Below are 20,405 nucleotides of genomic sequence, written 5' to 3'. Positions count from 1 at the left end.
ACTTACGATAAAACACTACGCTTCATAGTCGAATAGAGGTGAGCTAAAGGAAAAAAACAGAAAAGGAAACGTCCCGCGAGCATGGCTACTCCGCCCCTCATTTCTTTGTTTTGCTAAGGCTGTAGGCTGTAGCGCGGAACAGCGCTTGACCGGAAGCAAGACTCGACTACAGTGCTGTTAGTTCTCGTAACCACCACTGGGGCCACCTTCCACAGCTGGCCGGCATGGGAAGCTGCGAAACGGGTTCAGATGTGTAAGTCCAACGTCAGATGGCGCGGCGACCTGGCTTTGCCAAGAGTTACAAAAGCCTATATAGTAACTCAAGCTTTGCCTATAGGGTGCACTGCGCTACATCGAGGCATAGTAGTTTTGTGAGTTTTTGCTGGCTGTCGCGTGCCCCGAATTATTTTGTCGCCGGTTGCACTGCTCAAATTTACGGTGAACCTGCTCTAAAGTGTCCAACAGGGGACCGACATTTTTTAGATGTTTAGCTGCCGGCTTTTCAGCCCCGCCGTGCCCGATGTGAGACCATTTGCGGCACTGCACCGACAGCCCCATTTGGGCTTGCCGAGATTTATCCTGTATGGAGCCCACATCTAGAGGTCTAGACCACCGTCACGAAGCCGAAAGGGAGCCAAAGCAGGTAGGTTGCGGAAACGAGGGCCCGCCTGCCCCCCCTAGAGCCGCTGCGAGATTACTGAGGGATTGCCAGGGGCAAGCCCTATCTCTTATCAATACCACATCAGTCCAATATCGGTAGTAGAACGGCTAACCGGGACCACGTCTACATTACCGATACGGGGCAGATAAGAGGCGACGGCCCATTTGGGGGCTTGCCCACACTTTCCGTACTGAGGCCGACGTAACTATCAGAAGGATTGCTCTAGCTCCAACTGCTCGAGCAGAACCCTCAATAGCCTCAGTATCATGTGACACACCTTAGTTGCAAGTACCACAAGGACGGAGTGAAGCTGCCTGGTCATCCAGGTTCGTCCACATTTGTGGTTGGAGACCTATACTGCTAAATTCTCGAATGCTTTGGCGCTGAAGCCTATACAAGTCGTATGCCAATGCATGCGCAAACGTACCTTTCCGTGGAGTTGTGCAAGTAGCCAATAACCGCCTGCTTCCACGGTTCCGGCAGTGGTGAAGAAGTGGCGTTCACAGCACTGTTCCAGGCGATCAATTCCTCCTGTTCAATCTCTGGTTCACCGAGCCCGAGAAATGGTTCGAGCTTCCTGTCGGCCGCTCTGTACACCACCTCGAACTCCTTGAAAGACACCGGCTTTGCGCCGTCCTGGAGAACACACACGACAGCCCATTGATGAACGAAAGTTGCGTAGGTAGCGTCGATTCGAGAGCTCACAATGTGACCTTAACTCTACAGAGGAGATGATCATCAGTGACGAAACGGTGCCATTTATTCTTATATCCGAGCTGCTAACAATAACAAAGAGAATCTGACAGCACCGTGCTATCCAGTCGGCAACCACGACTAACGTCACAGAACAGTGGCAGGGCTCACAGCTTTTTATTTATTTACTCACACATATACTGCAGTCATACAGACCAAGCAGGGCGACAATAACAAGAAGCAACAATAAATGGAAAGAAACAGGAATAGGGTGTGCAGCCAACGCATAGCATAAAACACTTTTTTTTTTAAGCAGCAACACCACCGGACGAAAAGACATCTGCAGGCGGTTCATTCCGCACTGTGTTGTTCTGGGGAAAACTGATTATTTGAATGTGTTGGTACGCGCAAAGTATGGGGAAAGGTTATGGCTGTTGCTATAGCGAATCTTTCGCGTGGATCCGCAACTTAGATAAAATGCACGCCTAATATTAAATTGGATGAAATACCCTGAGTAAAGGAACTTGAGTGCTGCAAGTGCTCTCCCGTTTTCGAAAGTGGGTATGTTATTGATAGCCATCAGAAAAAAAAGGAGATAGAGAGCTAAACTATCATTAGCGTTAAATATGACGCGGATGGCTTTTCGGACCACTTCGAGTTTCTTCAATGCTTTTTTAAGAAGGGATCCCATGCAACCCAAGCATAATTTTGTTTCGGACAAATTAAGGAGTTGAAAGCAAGCAGTTTAAGTTCAGATGGATCTTAGTTGAATTTGTGTTTTAGAAGGTGAAGACTTCTTTAAAGCAGACGAGCAAATATTGGTTATGTGATTCGATCATGAAAGGCGATTAGCAATGATGACGCCAAGATATTTATATTAGCTCACGTGCACCGTTGGACGACTGTAAATTTTATAAAAAGCTTTATAACGTCTTTTTATTTGTAATCCGAAGAAGGACAAATTGGCCACTACTTATTTTCATAGACTAGAGGTAGACCTCTCTAGAACGGCAGTCAGGTTTGACTGCAAGCATTCTTGATCTGTAGCACTGCTCATGGTTTTGAAAAGAATACAATCATCTGCAAAGAGTTCAATTTCAATTTCGGAGGTATTTACGGAAGCAACCAAATCACTTATATAAATAAGAAATAAGATAGGTCCAAGCACGCTGCGCTGAGGCAGCGTGATTACAGGATTGCACTTAAATCTGCATAAGAGCGAAAATGCGAAAGCCTTTCCTTTTCCTCTTTCTCCCTCCGTCTTTCATTTCCCACGACCTTCACGTGACTCGAACCAATGACTTTTGCGGGGGATCGAACCCACGACCTCTGCGGAGTTCGAACCTACGGCGTTCACGGGACTCGAATCCACGACCTTTGCGGGACTCGAACTTACCACCTTTATTGCTATCGCTATCATCACCATTACGATAATCCCCACTAACATCACCGCTATAATCATAATCGATATCACAGATTATCACTATTGCTATCATCACTATACCAACTATAACTATCGCTATAATCGTCACTGTCATCATCACCACTATAGCCAACTATTACTATCGCTATCATAATTGGTGAACGAGGACCCCTGTGATGTCACAGGGGATCAACTTCCGGCGACACATTTTGCGGACACTTCCGGCGTCAACATAGCCATCTAATGCTTTCCCATTAATAACCGGCAAGACACAAGAACGAAATTTTTTGCATCAACGAACTGTTTTCTGTTGGAAAGATGAGTATGAATCTATTTGACAAGTGTTATCAACATCATGAAGTTTAAAGATGAGGTAGCTGTGCATGGCGCAATCAAAAGCGCTGCTAAAATGTAAAAAAATCGACGTCATCCTGTCCAGCATTATCAGCTGTATGTAATACGCAGGCCGTAGAGTACAGCCCCCTGCAAAGAGAGTCTGACTTACTTCCGCACGTGGGGAACATTCTTGTTCCTCGGGAGTCCCCGCTATTAACCTGAGAGACTCTCGGTTACTTTTTCTCCGCACTGTACACTTCATTTCTCCTCATTTCCGCAAGGACATCACTTATTCGAGTTTGTTCGCAAGTGCACACTGCGAGGTTTTTTTTTTTTTATACGCCTTTATCTTCTGCATTGAGTAGGCCAAAACCCTGAGGCAGGAAAAAGGTTCTTCAGGGGGGGGGGGGGGGGGGGGTGTCCCGAGGTTGGCTCCGCGAAAAAACGCCCGGGCCCTTCCTTGAAGCACTGAAGAAAAGCCCGCCAGAGCCAGGGTGCGCGATGGCGGATCGAATCATTCCTGCAGAGTGCCAGGGCGGTGCCCGCCCAGGGACTGAAGTGCTCCCTCCCGTCAAAGGCTGGGCAACGCCTGAGAAGTTGTTCGGCCGCGCCTCTGGCCGGACATGCCGGGCACTGGGAGGTCCGGTATGAGTGCAGGTTGATGAGGTGCAACTTTGCTGCTGACAGAAGCTGGCCAGTCTGTGCTCGGCGAAGAAGCATCGCCTCTAACCTTCGGAATGTGCTAGGTGGGCGGCGATACATTTGCTCAGGATTGGCCAAGTGCTGGAGAACACTGCGGCGATAACATTGTGCACGATACCATGCCTCGGCCCTATCCATAGGAGGCGACGACGGATATGGGCAACGTCAGCAGGGGCCCAAGAAGCGCAAACGGGTGTGGATCCAGGCAAACGCGTGGAAAGAGCTGCAGCGCGCGCTGCCTGGTGTGCCTTTCGTTTCCACAGAGATTCCATCGTGTTCAGGAATCCATTCGATAACACCTCCTCTCGCAAGCGACGGGCTTTAAGAACGGCGTAGTGTGCTCCCCCTGTACGACAGGCGGTGTACGCTGCTTGTGAATCAGTGTAAACATGATAGGTGCAAGAAGCCGGATCTTGTATTTCTACTATTCGAGTAATGGCAATGCGTATGGCAATGAGCTCGAGATTAGTTACACTGTGTCCCTCAAAGAGCCGTTCAACTGCTGTGGTATCTGACTCAGAGTCGTGACAAGCTATGGCGGCGCGATGTTGAAAATGAGCGGCTCTGTGCATAGTTGGACGGCCTCTTCCTGGGCTAGCTTGCATGCAATTTTCTCGTGACGTTTAGTGGCAGCTTTGCGCCTTTGGGGATTAGCTGCCTCCAGTTCGTCTGGTGTGAAGGGGACGTCGCAATCTTTCGATGTGTCTGATAGGGGGTCCGCGGGCATGGCATCTACATTTTCAGGTTGGGGAAAAAAGATATTCCCTGCTTTCATAGCTAGCTCATCCGGGGAGACGTTCAATTTCAGGGCCATTCCCTGGGAAGGAGAAATCGGCCTTTTGCGTCCAAGGGTAGCTCGAAATATGTGCCAGGCCTTCGACAAGTTAACTGCTCTAATAAGCGAGTGGTACAGGAGCTGCCAATCTAGGAGAGCGAGGTGCATAGTATAGTGCTCAACCTCTTGAGCATGCGAGTGAGTGCGCGCCTACGATGGGATGTTCGGCCAGATCGTCGATACGCCTTGAGAGCACGAAGCCTACGATTCCACATACTCAAAAGATGGGAGTCTGGCTTCGGGGCAACGAATTTGACCGAAAGCTTCGTTGTATCTTTCTTCTTGGCATCGTAGATCTGAGTATTGAGCTCGTCTAATCCTGTGGGAACGTTCACCTCTCCGATCATACTACGTAAATCGTCCCATGAGACGTGCTACTCTATTCGGTGGCATTGTTGCCGCTGAAGTGATTTTAGCCCTCGAGTGGCCCATGACACCACCACGGGATAGCGATCACTGCCCACGACATCATCAGTCTGTGACCAGAGGATCTCACTGGGATGGGAAGCAAGTGCCAGGTCTGGATAAGTGTCTTTTTGACCTGACCTCTGTGCTGGCCAAAGCGAGTGGGTAGCGTGTGTTCGTTGGCGATGGTCAGTTTGGCTTTGAAAATGTGCTGCCATAGGTGTCTTCACTTAGCATCTAAGTGATGATATCCCCAGCTGGTATGCATGGCGTTAAAGTCTCCCCCAACAATAACGCGATCGTGGGGATGTATCCTTGAGAAGTGTTCGAAAAAAGATATATCCACTAGATATGTCGAAGTACCGAACGATCTGGCATCCTTTGCATCCCGAACTTTTTGTGCGCGAGCACAAAAGTTTGTGCTTCTTCGCTATGAAGTACAGACTATGGCTGGAATTTTTCCGCTTCTTCGCCTCAGTCCGAATCGACACCATGGTCTGACTCGTCTCCAAAAAAAAAAAAGTTTCTGGATTTCAATTAGTGGGCGTCTTTTTTTGGCGAATAAAACCAAATGATGCTCAAAATCATGTTACTTGCACGGCAAATAAACATCAGGACGTTCTAGAACGACATTAGGAGTTATCTAATTTTGGTGCCAAAAATATTGAAAATTAAACATAGTCTGCTTGCACGGAGATTTGAAAAATACGAGCGAAATGAATCCTAGTGACCGGTACGCTGGACGTAAAATACATCATCGCATTGTAAGAAACTACACACAAATAGGACAAACTTTTAACCACATTGTTTCAAATGGAGTTTAAGTAACTCGCACGATTTTATTTATTTGAACTGCATGAAGAGAAAATTTTAAGAGATTATTTACCTGAGCATGTCCCCGCGGCGTCTGCTCGTAGAGGACGCCATTACTCTGTGCTGCCCTACTAAGAAGATGCGGCCGAAAGAGGAACTATCATGATCGAGAAATTCCTCGTTTCTTGCGGAAGCCGTGAAAATGGTTTCGGCTTTGGTTTTGGCTGTGTTTGCATTTTCATCGCTTTTTTACTTATGCCCACTATACTAATCGCTCGATCGGAAAGGAATAGACAGAAAAAACTAAGGCTTGTTGGTCACCATCTAAGGTAGGGCGCACTCACTGACCTTCACTAGGCGACTGGATGCCGCATTCGCTTTCCGAAGTGGGCGCTCAAGTGAAGACACCGGAAGTTCGGTGTCTGCTGTGTATTTCAATGCAAAAAGTCGCGTCTTTCGCCCTTCCATCCTCAGCTTTCAGCGTTGTTTTCGTGTAACGTCAAGTGTAATATCAAAGGAATAAGCAAGTTCAACGCGAGAAATGTGTGCATTGTTTGGGGAACCCTGTAATTTCAGAGAAACCGAACAGGCATGCAGGTCTCGCCCTGCCGCGGCAAAAGGGTACGTGCATTCTTATCTTGTTCTCGTCTTCCCAGCGTAATAAGGAGAAGTAGTACGATGGCGGTGAGGCTAGGTCATCCTAAAACCGAATTTTCGTGTAGCAAAGAATCCGCCGCGGTGGCTCAGTGGCTAAGGCGTTCGGCTACTGATACGGATTACCCGGTTTCGAACCGACCGCGGCGGCTGCGTTTTTATGGAGGCAAAACGCTAAGGCGCCCGTGCGCTGTGCGATGCCAGTGCACGTTAAAGATCCCCAGGTGGTCGAAATTATTCCGGAGCCCTCCACTACGGCACCTCTTTCTTCCTTTCTTCTTTCACTCCCTCCTTTATCCCTTCCCTTATGGCGCGGTTCAGGTGTCCAACAATATATGAGACAGATACTGCGCCATTTCCTTTCGCCAAAAAACCTATTATTATTATTATTATTATTATTATTATTATTATTATTATTATTATTATTATTATTATTATTATTATTATTATTATTTAGCAAATGAAATGCGAACGATGGCGCGGAAATCCTGCCACTCGTTTTACAGCTTACACAGTTTCAGTTCCGAGTTGGTGGCGAACGATGTCTCTTCTCATCGATGGCAGGTGATGTTTATCGCTTTAGGGTGTCATTTGCCTTCCAGACGTGCTTTTAACCTAACTCCACTGCACAGCCACGTGTAAGCTGCACAGCGCGTGAGAAACGACTGACGAGAATGACGAATGCTGCAGCGCGCGTGACAATCTCTGCTAGAAGTCGACTGCACCAAGTATCATGAATAAAAACCCATTCAGGTATAATTTGCTACAGTACGAAGCAGGACATGATACACTTTGTCGAGAAAGCAGTACCATACCTTTTGGGGGCGCAAATGTGAACCACCAGAGCACCGACGGCACCTCACCAGATTGTGGCCTCGCCCTCGCTCCGGTTCGGTTCGGTCTAAACATAATTCGGTAAGGCGGTCACTGCAAAGTCGACTGTCTGGTGAAGGTTTCCACCTACTATTTCTTAAATTTATCCCCCATTGATGGTATAACTATGCCTTAGAGCGCGACAACTTGCATCACAATAAAGAGCAGGGTTAGCAATGCTAGCGCAACTGGCCGACACAGAGCTGAGCAGACGAGGCTCCGTAGACGCTGTGTGTAGCGATGTCCTGTCGTCTGCTAGTGTCTTCCCATTTCGATGCATTGGACCCTTAATTTTTGAAACTTCTTGCCTGAAGACTTTGCTGGTCTCCTCACGCAGTTGACCGCGCAACAGGCAGGCATTGTCGTAGAGAAAGACGAGGACGGCAGAAAGATGAAATGTGGAGAACAAAAACTGAAACTGAAATCCGATTTCGTGCACTGCGAAAGGCTGACTTCCGAGAAAAGGCTGCTTACTTCCGGTGGCTTCAATTTAGGGCGCCCGATGCGGCATCCAGCCCCCGCCGAAGTATCAAGCTCGGTGTGGGCAGCGCGCGAGAGGACAAGAACGCGTGCCTGCCCATTGGCCTCTGTATCTGTAGATCGCGATCCTGGCCCAGGACGTCGGTGCTCTGTGGTTTTGGTGGTGGTGAAAAACATCCCGATTATTTACAAGTGAGTGGAAACTGGTGTATAGAAAGGGTGCACTAAGGTTTGTGCCCTATTAGATTTGGCCTATTAGTGCCAGTCTCCTGAAGTCGGATAGCTAGAGGAAGCGTCGGCGTGATGGACAGTCTCCTCTGAAGTTCTGCTTGCTTGCGATGTGTTTTCCTGCAGTTCCATTGCAAGAACCATATAAGAGTCCGAAGTAAATGTACCATGAGGTTTCGCGCTAATGCCCGCTACTATTAAACTGGAAGGTGCGTGGAAGTGAAGGTGATTGTGTCCGATTCCGTGCTCTTGATTCGGAGAAACCTGTGTCAATCCTGTGAGTGGAAGCTTGCGCTTGGTCACCTCGTCAGTGACCAGTTCGATTATGTGTTTGAGCTGGTTTTCATCTAAGTGTACCGCGCGTGAGCGATCTTTCGTATGATGCGTTTCTGCGCCGTGTTGTGTATGTAGCACGGAGAGTTTCAGCATAAGCCCAGTGTATGTATGCTTGCTTTGGTGCCGGCGCAGGATGCTCAGAAGTTGTTGTTAGGGGTGAAGGAGCGGCCTTCCTTAGACCGATGCCCTCAGATTGTGTGGAGCGTTTGTGTGCATCTTGCCCCCTATAGAGTTTTATGTTCTCTGCCTCGTGTCTACGGTAACGGCTGACTTTGCATTTGAGGGAAGCCCTCATTAACAAGCGCAATTGGTTCCGAGGTTGGTTGCTGTTTACTGGTAGTAGTGCCCAGTCATCGACAACATTTGGTTGCCACGTAGAAGCTCGGCTTGTTGCTCGCGCTTTTTTCGTCGCGATACTCGGATACTGCGGACAGTGCCGTTCCTCAGGGTTTTGGTAGCCTGTCGCCGAGCAGGGCACTTCGGGTCTGTGGATAAGAGGGCTCTCGCACAGTTTCCGCCCTCGCCGTTAGATGACGTTCTACGTCACACTCGCGGTATAACAGGACGTGCTACGTCCACCGCTAACGTCGAGGGTGGCGCTGGTGAACACTCTCAAGGTTCGCTTAGACGCAGTAAACATAAATACCCACGAAAGCAGCAGATTGGACAGCCGTCGCCGTAGCTCAGTTGGTAAGAGCACCGGACGCGATATTCGGAGGTCGTGGGTTCGGATCCCACCGGCGGCATGGTTGTTTTTTCTGCTGCTTTATTAGTAATTTTCTTTAAACCGATTGATTGGCACTACAAATAAAAAAAAGAAAGATTAAAAACATTCCCCTATGCCCCTTGGTTTCCGTGACTGTTAGCTTCCTTAATATGTTTGTCAAACGAGCCCCTCATTTCCTTTACCTTGTCTGCTAATATATATATATATATATATATATATATATATATATATATATATATATATATATATATATATATATATATATATATATATATATATACCACAGCAATCTCGGCACAGTGGTTCTGTTGGACAAACCTCGAGGTTGCCACGTGCGGGGCGACCGCAAAACAGGCATCGACGTTGGTCGACTAGTGGACATCAGTTCGTCCTGCGCCCGCTTTTGTGACAGGTCTCACAAATGACCGATTTCGGGGTGATAAGGTGCTACCGGTAGGAGCATACTGTATAGATTGATTTTGCGGAGAAGTCTGGAGCCCTCAAACGTGACGAGAGCTACTCCGTTCTTGTCCATGGGCCTGGCGTTATCTTGCACGAGTAGCACGTGAGATTGGCCATGAGCAGTTCGCTTGTTAATCCGTTGGCGCGATATACGACACCACGGATCTGGCCGGGGCGAATGGTTTCATAAGCCTGTATAGGCGTCGCCTTTCCAGAAATTACGAGAAACTGCAGTCCGAGAAGATGATCCTTGGCATGCGTATGCGATACGTCGACTGCAAATTGACTGCTTCTTTCCAGAGGCCGTACATGGAAGCCTGAGTGAAAATGAATTTTTTAAAGCTCATCGGCAATGGCTCCGAGCAGGCAGTGCACAGGGAGTGTGCCTAGCTGTCCAGCTTAATTACCACAGTGTGTTTAACACTGATTGGATCGCCAGCTGTAGCTTTGTTCTTTCGCCTAACAGGCTGCCTATACTCCTATTCAGAATGGACATTATCAGCAAGTGGTCGATTCTGCCTGTGGTGACCATGGGCGCCGAGGCAGAGCCCCGCGGTCGAAAATGCGCATTTGCGTAGCAAGCATTTCTAGCTGCCTGCGAGCGGCCACGGTGTCGTTTGTTCACAAAGCTAGCGTTTTCTTTATCTATCTCAAAAGTGCCTAACCCCATCCTGGGTTGCTTGGCAAATTTCGAAAACGGAAAAGTGCAAGATCCTACCTGAGAAGGGTTAGTTCCAGACATGTTTTCCGTGGAAAGAACAGAGAAGGGATTGGGGACAGGTATCGCCGCACCCACTTGGCTGGAACCCTCATCCGTCATGCTTGCGTCGGCGTCAATGCGCAGCGATAGATTGCGCCGCGTTATCTGTGACGCTGCGGAGCGATGTTGCCGCGGCGTCTTGCCGAGGCTGTCCGGGAGCCATGTTGGCGGCATCGGCGGTAGACGTATCCGATGTATCGGGATGATTTGCTGGGGCGGTCTTCGACGCAGAAGCGTTGAAACCGTTGTCCACAGGTGGCGAGGAACACGATGGTGGTGGCCCATCCATTTTTGGGAGCCTATACCAACGACGTCCGAACGACGTCCGGGCCAAAAAGCTTCAAACAGTCGGAGCGATGAGAACGTGCGTCTGGCCGAGACGCACGCTCGAGACGCTGGCCGAGGGAGCTGATGCGGCCAGCATGTGGGGACGTCCGCTTTCCAGCCTCGGCGCGGCCTATGTGGGACCTTAGCGGTTTTGTGTGTCCAGCCCCAATTATGCTTGACGAGGTTTTTTTCGCTCGTAGGACCCTAATTTATATTGTACGTGCCCTTAAGTGCCCCACAATGAACCGATATGTTGACAGCATTGGGGCACGCCCGCTTCTCAGCCTTGCCATGGTCAATGTTGGACCTTCAGCGGTTTCATGTGAACAGCTCCATTTGGACCAGAAGAGGTTTTTTCAGCATGATACTCCACTGACGTTTAATCTGCCCTATAAAGTACCCGACAAGGGACCAATGTGGGTTAGCCCTCGCAACGCCGATGTGGGACCTATGTAGAATCTGCAGGGGCAAGCAAAATTTTGGCTGTCCCACTTATCCCCAACAGGGAGCTGACGTAGGTGTAAGAAGGGTTGCCCTAACCCCACTTGTCCATGTGGGACCCACAGGGGCCCCATCGTGAGCTATTCGGTAATCAGTCTCTCAGCGTTTCCCCGTCATTTTTCTTGCCGCGCTGCCTGTAGTAGTCTGATTCCAAGCCTTTTTTAAGCCTTCAAGTTTCGTCCCCACGGGTGTGAACACCGGCAGAATGCATGATGGAACACAAAAGGCGCCCGTACGTGTGCTGTTCGCTGTCAGCGCACATTAAAGAAGCTAAAGGGGTCTAAATTTATCCGCAGCCCTCCACTATACGGCGTTCCTCATAGCAAATGTGTAGCTTCGGGACGTGAAACCCCACAGTTTACAATATATTGGAACTTTTGTATAATTTTGTTGCGTTTAAAACACATTGTTTCTTTTTCAAAAACTTTTGTTGTTTTGCAAACAAATAAAAACGTTTAAATATGTAACCGGTCAGCCGAATCAAAATGCACTGCAGACTACGCCTATAAGTTCTATTTTTAAAACATGCAAACTGAAGTTTTGCGCTCCAGCGGCGCATATACCTGACCTGAGGGAGTGCATGCCCTGCCAGGGAAAGTGTGTAAGGCTCTCCCGTCGTTTATAAAAGAACACCACGGTGTGCATCGCATTCGAATCTTATTGCACACCTAGAAGCTGTACATTGAGTTATGCACGCTCTAAAGTCGCTGTTTTCCGTAAAACTACAAACTAGCCGCAGATATTTTTCATGCAGGTCACTATCATCTGGCTTCGGGTGTTTTGGCGCCACATTTCCTCATATTGATTCAGAACACGCACCAAAGGAGATCTCAAGTACAGAGGAAGACACGAATGGGCCGTGTCGTAGCACAACAGCGGAATTCAACTCATATCGCTTTCCAAATAAAATTTGGTACTGGTTCAGCAAAATTCTGAAGCAGAATAGCGCTAAGACACGATAACAGGGGGACGAAAAACGTCAACGAGAGACAAGTACACCTCTTTGGCCACATTGACGATATTTTCCAACAAACATTGAACCATATTATTAGTAGTGTAACAGAGCAAAAAAAAAAAAATTGAGGGTCGATCAAGTGGATTAATGTGGAGGAAGCAGAAGAACATTATTACTTCCCTTCCTTTGGGCTACCGTTCTGCAGCCTGGAGTTTGAACTATAGGACCATACGACCACTACCACTACCGCTACTTCTTACCTCGCTAAGCCACTATCATCAGTAGAACCGAATCACTATCACCTGTCTCCGAAGTGCTCTTACCAGTTGCTATCGCCGATGTGTCATTATAGCAGGTATTTCGCTCGATCCGGCTGTATAGCAAAGGGCAAGTGGAGATAGTTATTCGGGTGGCTGTCTATACGACACGCAGACCAGCTGTTGTCTGAGAAATTTGGCTTTCTCTCTAGCGGTTCCTTTTTACTCGCCCCATTTTGTTAACTCCAGGTGTGGCAACTACGCAAAACGTGTCACATTGATAGATCGCGGCGAGTCTTCATACCACTACCGGCGCAGTGGCGGTTAAACGATGCACCACTGCCCCGCCACATGGCTATTTCAAACATAGCCATCGGCGAGGCTCTGTGAGAATCAGTTTGCTTTTCCCGGGCAATGCAGAGAAGGAATAGCTCCTGCAAGTCTCACTTTCGCGCAGATATTTCTTCGAGGCCGATTTCTTCGTTCAGCGAGCAGCTCGCTGAACGGCACCCTCAGCACGGTCAGAACTTGGCAGATCCTCAAGGCCCTCATGGACCCGAGCAAACACAAAGCCGAAGGCAGCAAGTCGATACAGAGGCTGGTGCACCAACACGAAGGCACGGACGAACAACTACTCGAAGAGGTCCGAACAAGTGCTACGGCAAAGATCAGGTCGACAGCTACCGAGAAGAATACCGTGGCGGGGAGAACCCGGCCATGGACCGACCCATCACGAGAGAGGAGGTCGTCGAGGCGATAAGATCGGCCACGAAGAACACGGCGGCGGGGGCGGACAAGATCCGGAACTCGCTAATAAGGAACCTCAGTGACGAGGCGATAGATCAGCTTACGACCTACCTCAACAAGCTCTGGCAAGAGGGAAGAGTGCCGGCGGAGTGGAAACACGCCGTCGTCGTGATGATTCCGAAGCCGGGCAAGAAGCTCCAGATCGAAAACCTCAGGCCGATATCTCTAACGTCGTGCCTGGGCAAGCTGTACGAGAAAGTGATCACGAAGAGAATCCAATCGCACCTGGAGAACGAACAATGGTACCCGGACAGCATGTACGGGTTCAGAGCCAACCTCTCTACGCAAGACGTGCTGCTCCAATTCAAGGAGGAAGTGCTCGAGACGATGCCGAAGGCGGGCGAAAACGTCGTCATGGCCCTTGACATAAAGGGGACTTTCGACAACGTAAGCCACGCGGCCATCATGGAAGGCATCAACAACACCGACTGGGGGAGGAGAACGCACGATTACGTCAGAGCCTTCCTGAGCGACAGAACGGCGACCGTGGGGCTGGGCGAGCTGAGAAGCGACGTCTTCCCCACGCCGTGCAAAGGCACACCCCAAGGATCCGTCACATCGCCCGTCCTCTTCAACGTGGCAATGACTGGACTCGCAAGACGGTTCAAGGAGGTCCAGGGCATCCAACACGCGATGTACGCCGACGACGTCACGATATGGGTCACCCAAGGATCACTCGGGGAGAAGCAAGAAAAACTACAGGAAGCGGCAACTTGCGTAGAAAATTACACCAGAGAGAGAGGCCTAAGATGCTCGACGGAGAAGTCGGAACTCCTAAGGGTCGGCAAGCATCCCACCCAAGCGACACTGGAGGTAGTTCTCGAGGGACAGAACATCCCGGAAAAGAACATGATAAGGATCCTGGACATGTGGTTGCAAGGAAGCCGGAAATGCAGCCACACCATCAGCCTGCTGAGCAAGGCGGCAGAGCAGGTGGGCCGTATGATCAACAGTCTCCCAAAAGAGATACGGAATGAAGGAAGAAGACACTCTCAAGCTAGTCAACAGCCTAATTGTCAGCCGAGTCACGTACTCCCTGCCGTACCACGCGACGACCAAGGCGGAAAGAGAGCAAGCCGACACCTGTCTCAGGAAGGCGTACAAGACTGCTCTGCACCTACCCAAGAACACGTCGAACGAAAAGTTGCTCCAGCTAGGCATCAGCAACACCTTCAGCTAGCTCGCCGAAGCTCTGCTGGGAACGCAAACCACGAGACTCAGAGGCACCCCTACGGGACGAGCGCTCCTAAGAAGGTTGGGTCGGGACACGAGCGGACTAGTAGACAGATACGTGGACGTACCGGACCACCTTAGGAAAACCATTAACGTGGGACCATTGCCGAAAAACATGGACCCCAATCTTCACGAAACCAGACGAAAAGCGAGGGCCGAGTACGTAGAAAGAACGCTAGCCCAGTTAGACAACACCGTATACACGGGCGCTGCCGTATATCCGCGCGAGAGAGAACGCGTAGCCGCGACGGTAGTGGTAAACAAGGAAGGAAACATGATCACGTGTGCCACGGCAAAGGTCGCCGGCACAGCGGAGGCCGAAGAGATTGCCGTTGCGCCGGCTGCCGATCTCTCGGCATACGGGCCGATATCTCAACATACTGACGGACTCGAAGGAGACGTGCAGGATCAGCAGAACAGCCCTTAGAATACTCGGCGGGGTAACCTCCGCCGAGGAGAAACCCAGGCATAACCTAATCTGGATCCCGGGCCACGCGGGCATAGGGGGGAACGAAAGGGCAGACAGCCTAGCTCGAGGTAACGCATTCCGAGCAGGGCAGTCAAATGCTCCGGAGCTCCGCCTACAGGCTTGCGAGGGGGGATACGCAGAGACCTTGAACTTGCAAAGGGGGGCTAGAATTAGATATCCACGACCACACAAAGCCCTAACAAAGGAGGAAGCTACCGGCTGGCGCAGATTACAGACCAACTCCTTTCCTAACCTACACATACTTAATCAGATGTTCCCGACACAATACAGAGCCACCTGCCCTTGGTGCGATGCCAATACACTTTACCATATCACGTGGGAGTGCGAATGCAACAAAGCATTCCACCAACACGAACACCCGAGTGCGGAGCAATGGGATAGTCGGCTCACCAGCGGCGAGCTCACGACCCAAAGGGCCTTAGTGCAGCACGCGAATGATGCAGCACGACTCAGTGGAGCCTTGGAATAGGGGCCCACCCTTGCTGACGAGAAGCCTCAAGTCGCCAGCGCCAGAGAAGACGACGGAGAATTCATAACTGCGAAACCCTTGAAATATCCAATAAAGTTTTCACTCACTCACTCGAGGGCTGTCTACACTTAGGCCTATTGTTGTCGTACTCGTTTTCTTTTTCTTCTTAGTCATTTTTGCTGAGTCATTCTCATTCCTGCGTCTCCCTCCTCTTCCCTATAAGTGGAGAGGAAGGAGGGGAGAGGAAACGGTAGGAATGCGGCAGCTGGAGAGGGGCCTCTAAACACCACCTGCCACGGTTGGTAGGTGCTAGGCTTCGCGTAGACGCCGACGACGTCGGACAGTTGTCGCCGTCATGGCCCTCCTATTGCTCTCGCGTGAAAACAGCTGCCTATACGAGTCGCAGTGCATGCAAGGCTGTTATGTGCACCCGGCGCAAGCACGGGGGAGGTGAAAGCAAGAGCTTTTTGCATCTGCCCGCAAATGTCCGAAGCGCAGGTGGTGTTTTGACTTCTGCGTGTACGCAGTGGGAAGGTACACGCACCGATGGGCGGGAGAGCATGTCTGCGAGCAGGCTGTAGTAGTCGCGGAACCGCCAGCGGCCCATGAACTTGAGGCGTAGCCGGTGCTTGCCGAGTCGGCTCGCGGGTGCCAGGCGCAGGGTCTCGGGAGTCACGGGCTGCGCGCTGACCAGGGCCGGAAGGCCTACGCGCTCGGCGGCCAACAGCAGCTGCGCGAACAGGGCGCCCTTGGCCACTTCTCGCCGGTACGGCCACGTCAGGCCGCTCCGGTCCAGCAGCGACCTGCGCCCGTCGTCACCGGGGACATGTTGTCGTGCAGAGGACCTTCGGAGCGGGCGTTTATTATTATTATTATTATTGCGAGGGGCAAGAAGCGATGCAACTATCCGTGTTACTTTTCCCCCTCGAAGAACGCGGTGAAAAGCGAGTTTTTTTTTAAACTTTGCTGCAACAAGCATCTGGTTCGTGATGAGACGTATGTGGGGTAAAAAGGTCCCAGGGGATATAAGGTCACGTGGAAAAGGACGTGCAATGATTAATGGAGTAGACTTCCGGTAGAGAAAGTCCAGAGGTTAGGTTTGAGTCGCCTTTCGTTGTGTCGTCTCAGCTGTGTCTGAGGACCGGAACCGCATATGCAGCCGGAATAGCAAGTCTATATCAAGTGGGTCTATGTGAGAAGAGGACAAAATAATGTTCCTGTTTCAGAGCGAGATAACTGCGCAAAAAGGAAGAACAGAATATGGAAAACATAAAATGCGAAGCAAAACAAGAGATTTAAACTGCTAACATCACACAGGCAGTACAAGAAATTAAGTTGCATCGTGCAGTCCGGGCTAGACGAAAGCTTAGGCCAGGCATGCCTTTTAATGCGAAGATTTGGAAACGCGGGTGCACCCTACTGCAAGGTGAAAGAGCAAACCTTGTGGCCAGAAGCATTTGACATAGGCCGTGCGTAGCGGGATGCGAAACCCTTCGCTCGAAAGCCCCTTATCTTATCAAATGAGGCGGGCGCGTCTCCTCCTCTCAGCCATGCTGGGCCCAGTCACCTGAGCTGCCCGAGGCCGCTGCTGTTCACCGTGCCGGCGAACTCGTGGCAGGAGGCGTAGTAGGCGGCTGCCTTTTGAACGGCGCTCTGGGGGCTGCCTTTGCGGGGCATATTGTTCATGAGCGACTGCTCCAGCAGCGGCAGAAGCATGGACACTCGGTCCTGCATGCGCCAATATACAGTTGACACATGGATTTGATACACTGAGAAATGTTTTCTATAAATATAGTAAAAAAAGACATTTGGTGGCGAAGGAAGTCAAGAAATAGATTGTGTAAATATCATAGGATTCCACTCACTATTTTTTTTTTTTTGCTCATAAGTAAAAACTCATTCGTTCATTCATTTTCTGCATCCCTATAACCGCCCTCTCCAAGATGCACCCATATCCCCTACCCTGTTGCTGCACTGTCATGCAAACCTCTCCATATTCTCGTTAACTATACGGTGGTAGCCATCATGGCAAAACCTATTGATGGCCATCTCTGGGAACAAGAATAGGGGTGTAATAATCTGGCAACGACGACTTTTCCGGATCACTCGATTCCAGCCGGTACCGCGACGGATATCATTACCGCGTAGCTGTGGGGCAGGATTAACGGTGTGTTTTTGAAATTAGAGTGCTTAGACGTACAAAAATTTAACAGCGTTTGTTAATCCTGCGTCTCTTTTTGCGCAATAATTCTTGGCAGTACCGAGATGGCTCAGCAGAGGGTTAGCAGTAAACATGTAAGCGCCTGAAGCAAACCTTATAATTTTTTCATTGCCCAGAAGAACGAAAAAAACGCCAAAATTTCGACACAGAGCTTGCTGCGCACCATCACCTAATTGCGCACTGTAAAACTTGGTCCGAAGAAACTGTTTGGAAGTCTGCTCAGCATCTGAAGCCGTCCACATGATGGCAAGGAATTCGCAGAGAGCAACGGCCGCCGTGGGCGTCATGTGAAAGAAACCGGTCGCAGTTCGGTAATGTGCACATGAAGCTGCGCATCAGGCCCGCGGGAGAGCGCGTGCAAAAGCTTGTGTGCGAGGACTGGAACCTAAACGTGGGAAAAGGTGCTCAAGCAAACATTTCCATGCCAAGCGCTGACGAGTCAGACTGATGTAGCGCTTTGCGTAGATTGTGTATATGTCACCATCTTTTTCTGAAAAACTTCTTGCAGCATCTTTGTTTTGGTGCAAACATATAATTGAAAACTAAACATTTCGACAGATTTGCCCGTCTGGTTGGGTTTGAAGACTTAAAATAAACTACACATCTCCAAACAAAAAAACTTTATTTTAATCCCAACGTTTCGAAGCCGGTTCGGCTCCTTCATCAGGGGTGACTGGGGGCAGTGGCTAGGGTCTTTAATTATGGAGATGAGGAGGGGGTCAAAGGAACGAAAGCTGTGATGCGAAGGCGTGGCGGGAGGGGGGAAGTGTGGGGGGGGGGGGGGGGGGGGGGTTAAGGCTGTGAATCACGTTGTCGGACTGTGGGGAGGCGGTCAATGGCGAATTTTTTTCGTTGGGTTGCAGAGTTATTCCTGAGTTACAAAACAAATGTGGTTAATGAAACTGCGCGTTCTCGTATTCTCCCAAGTTTCATATATTTATGAACAAAAAAATGACAGGAAGGAAACGTTTTTCTTTTTCCAGCTTTCAAAAAATGATGGCTTTCAAAATGATGGGATGTTTACAACACTGGTATCCAGTGCGAAAGCGCGATGTCTCGTATATGCAGAATTGGTATTTCTCTACATAAGATTCATAGATCCCTGGGGGCCCTCATACCACTCCTGGCGCTATGGTGCGACGGTTAAGCGGTGCGACACTGCCCTGATATGGCAGGTGCTGACACCGGTGGAATATGTGCGATCCGGGTTGCTTTAGGAAAGACAGGCAAACGTTAGACGATTTTGATCGGGTCCGAACCACCGGAGTAGTGCTTCCGCACTAAGGTTTCTTGAAACTTTACGTGTCTAGTTAGCAGTACAAGCTCGTTTTACGGACCGGAGCGTTGGTGGCGGCCGCCGGCGGTAGGATGGCGCTCTCCTGGGCGGCCATCATGGCGCCGTGGCAGATGTGCAGGTAGAAGTCGTCGCACGGGTCGAGGGCGACGCCCGCGGAGGCGTTGAGCAGCCTCGCGTATAGGACGCACGCCTCGGAGCTGCACACCGTGTGCGGCGGCCGCTCAGGGTGGGGCCCCTGGCGCGCGCCACTCAGCATGTACACCAGCATGGCGAGCACGGCGACCACGACGAGCACGAGGCCGGCGAACGGGAACGACTCGTGCCACTCGACGGGCCGGCTGCGCGGGCTCCCCAGCTCCACGCCGCTTATGGTCGTCATGGGCACGTGCCCTGCCATGGATGTCTGCGCCCAGCCGAGGCTTGCATTTGTCGGAGTTAATTGAAGCATTTCAAGCTTCAATTGTGGCTTTGAATGCCCCGAAGCGAAGCATGGGCTATGAAGGACTCCGTAGTGGAGGGCTCCGAAATAATTTAGACAAGTTGAGGTTCTTTAACGTGCGCTCACATAAGTCACATCGCACCGCACACGGGTGTTTTTGCATTTTGTCTGTATCGAAATACGGCCGCCGAGTGAATTAGAGACACGTTCTATTCCCAAAGACTCAAACTCCTGCTTCCTTCTCAATGATCAGGACGCCCGTTCATTCATTCATTCATTCATTCATTCATTCATTCATTCATTCATTCACTTGTGCTATGGACACTTTAGCAAAACTCTAGAAGTCAGCTTCTCTGCACAGCGAAAACTCTTTCTTTCACCATGGCGGCCAAACTTGTTTTTTTTTTTTTTTGGTGGTGGGGGGGGGGGGGTGTGCAGAAATCGGGTGCAGCGATGGAGACATCTATTGTAAGGATAATGTGATTTAGCATAGCGAAGACGTACTACCGGAAGCGTATACCGGACTACCGGACGCCATACCATACGCTGGCCCCATGCCAGGCATCTACGCCCGATCTTTACGTCACATTCTCCGGATATAAATTCGCCACCGCTCTTGTCCTGCTCACTGTGAACAAGAAACCCGTACGGGTTTCGAAACGTCTTTCTTTTTTCGACTATGGTCAGTGACTGCTACTTCACTTCATTGCACCATACCATACCATACCATACCATACCATACCATACCATACCATACCATACCATACCATACCATACCATACCTGATGACTGGCCCGCATTTGGTTTATACTGCATTGATGTGACTTGACGTTCTGCGCAGCTCCGCACATGACTCGTAGAAATGATATTTTCACCGGGATTTCATCACCTCTCTGGTGACCGCTTACTTCTGACTATTGATTATTGGCGTACCAGCTTATTTGTTGCCTTTCTGTTCAGCTGTATAATTAGGTGCCGAAGCTGGGATGCCATCCCATTTCCTCGCTGTAACAGATTTGTA

At 50.0% G+C, this 20,405-nt stretch overlaps 1 protein-coding gene across 1 annotated transcript in view; it reads right to left on the bottom strand.

The window, feature by feature from the left end:
• LOC144119524 (uncharacterized) overlaps window positions 1-19,324 on the bottom strand; it is a 32,702-nt gene extending 13,378 nt beyond the window's left edge. Inside the window, exons 1-4 of the mRNA XM_077652112.1 lie at window positions 18,986-19,324; window positions 16,995-17,155; window positions 15,972-16,230; window positions 1,089-1,297 (exon numbers count right to left, since the gene is read on the bottom strand). Coding sequence (XP_077508238.1) covers window positions 1,089-1,297; window positions 15,972-16,230; window positions 16,995-17,155; window positions 18,986-19,324 — 968 coding nt within the window. The remainder of the gene's footprint in view (window positions 1-1,088; window positions 1,298-15,971; window positions 16,231-16,994; window positions 17,156-18,985) is intronic.
• Between the last annotated feature and the right edge of the window lie 1,081 nt (window positions 19,325-20,405).

The sequence above is a fragment of the Amblyomma americanum genome, chromosome 2, assembly GCF_052857255.1.
Source record: "Amblyomma americanum isolate KBUSLIRL-KWMA chromosome 2, ASM5285725v1, whole genome shotgun sequence".
Classification (NCBI taxonomy): domain Eukaryota; kingdom Metazoa; phylum Arthropoda; class Arachnida; order Ixodida; family Ixodidae; genus Amblyomma; species Amblyomma americanum.
Note: the sequence above shows the minus strand (reverse complement) of the source record. Positions and strands in the feature narration are given on the sequence as shown.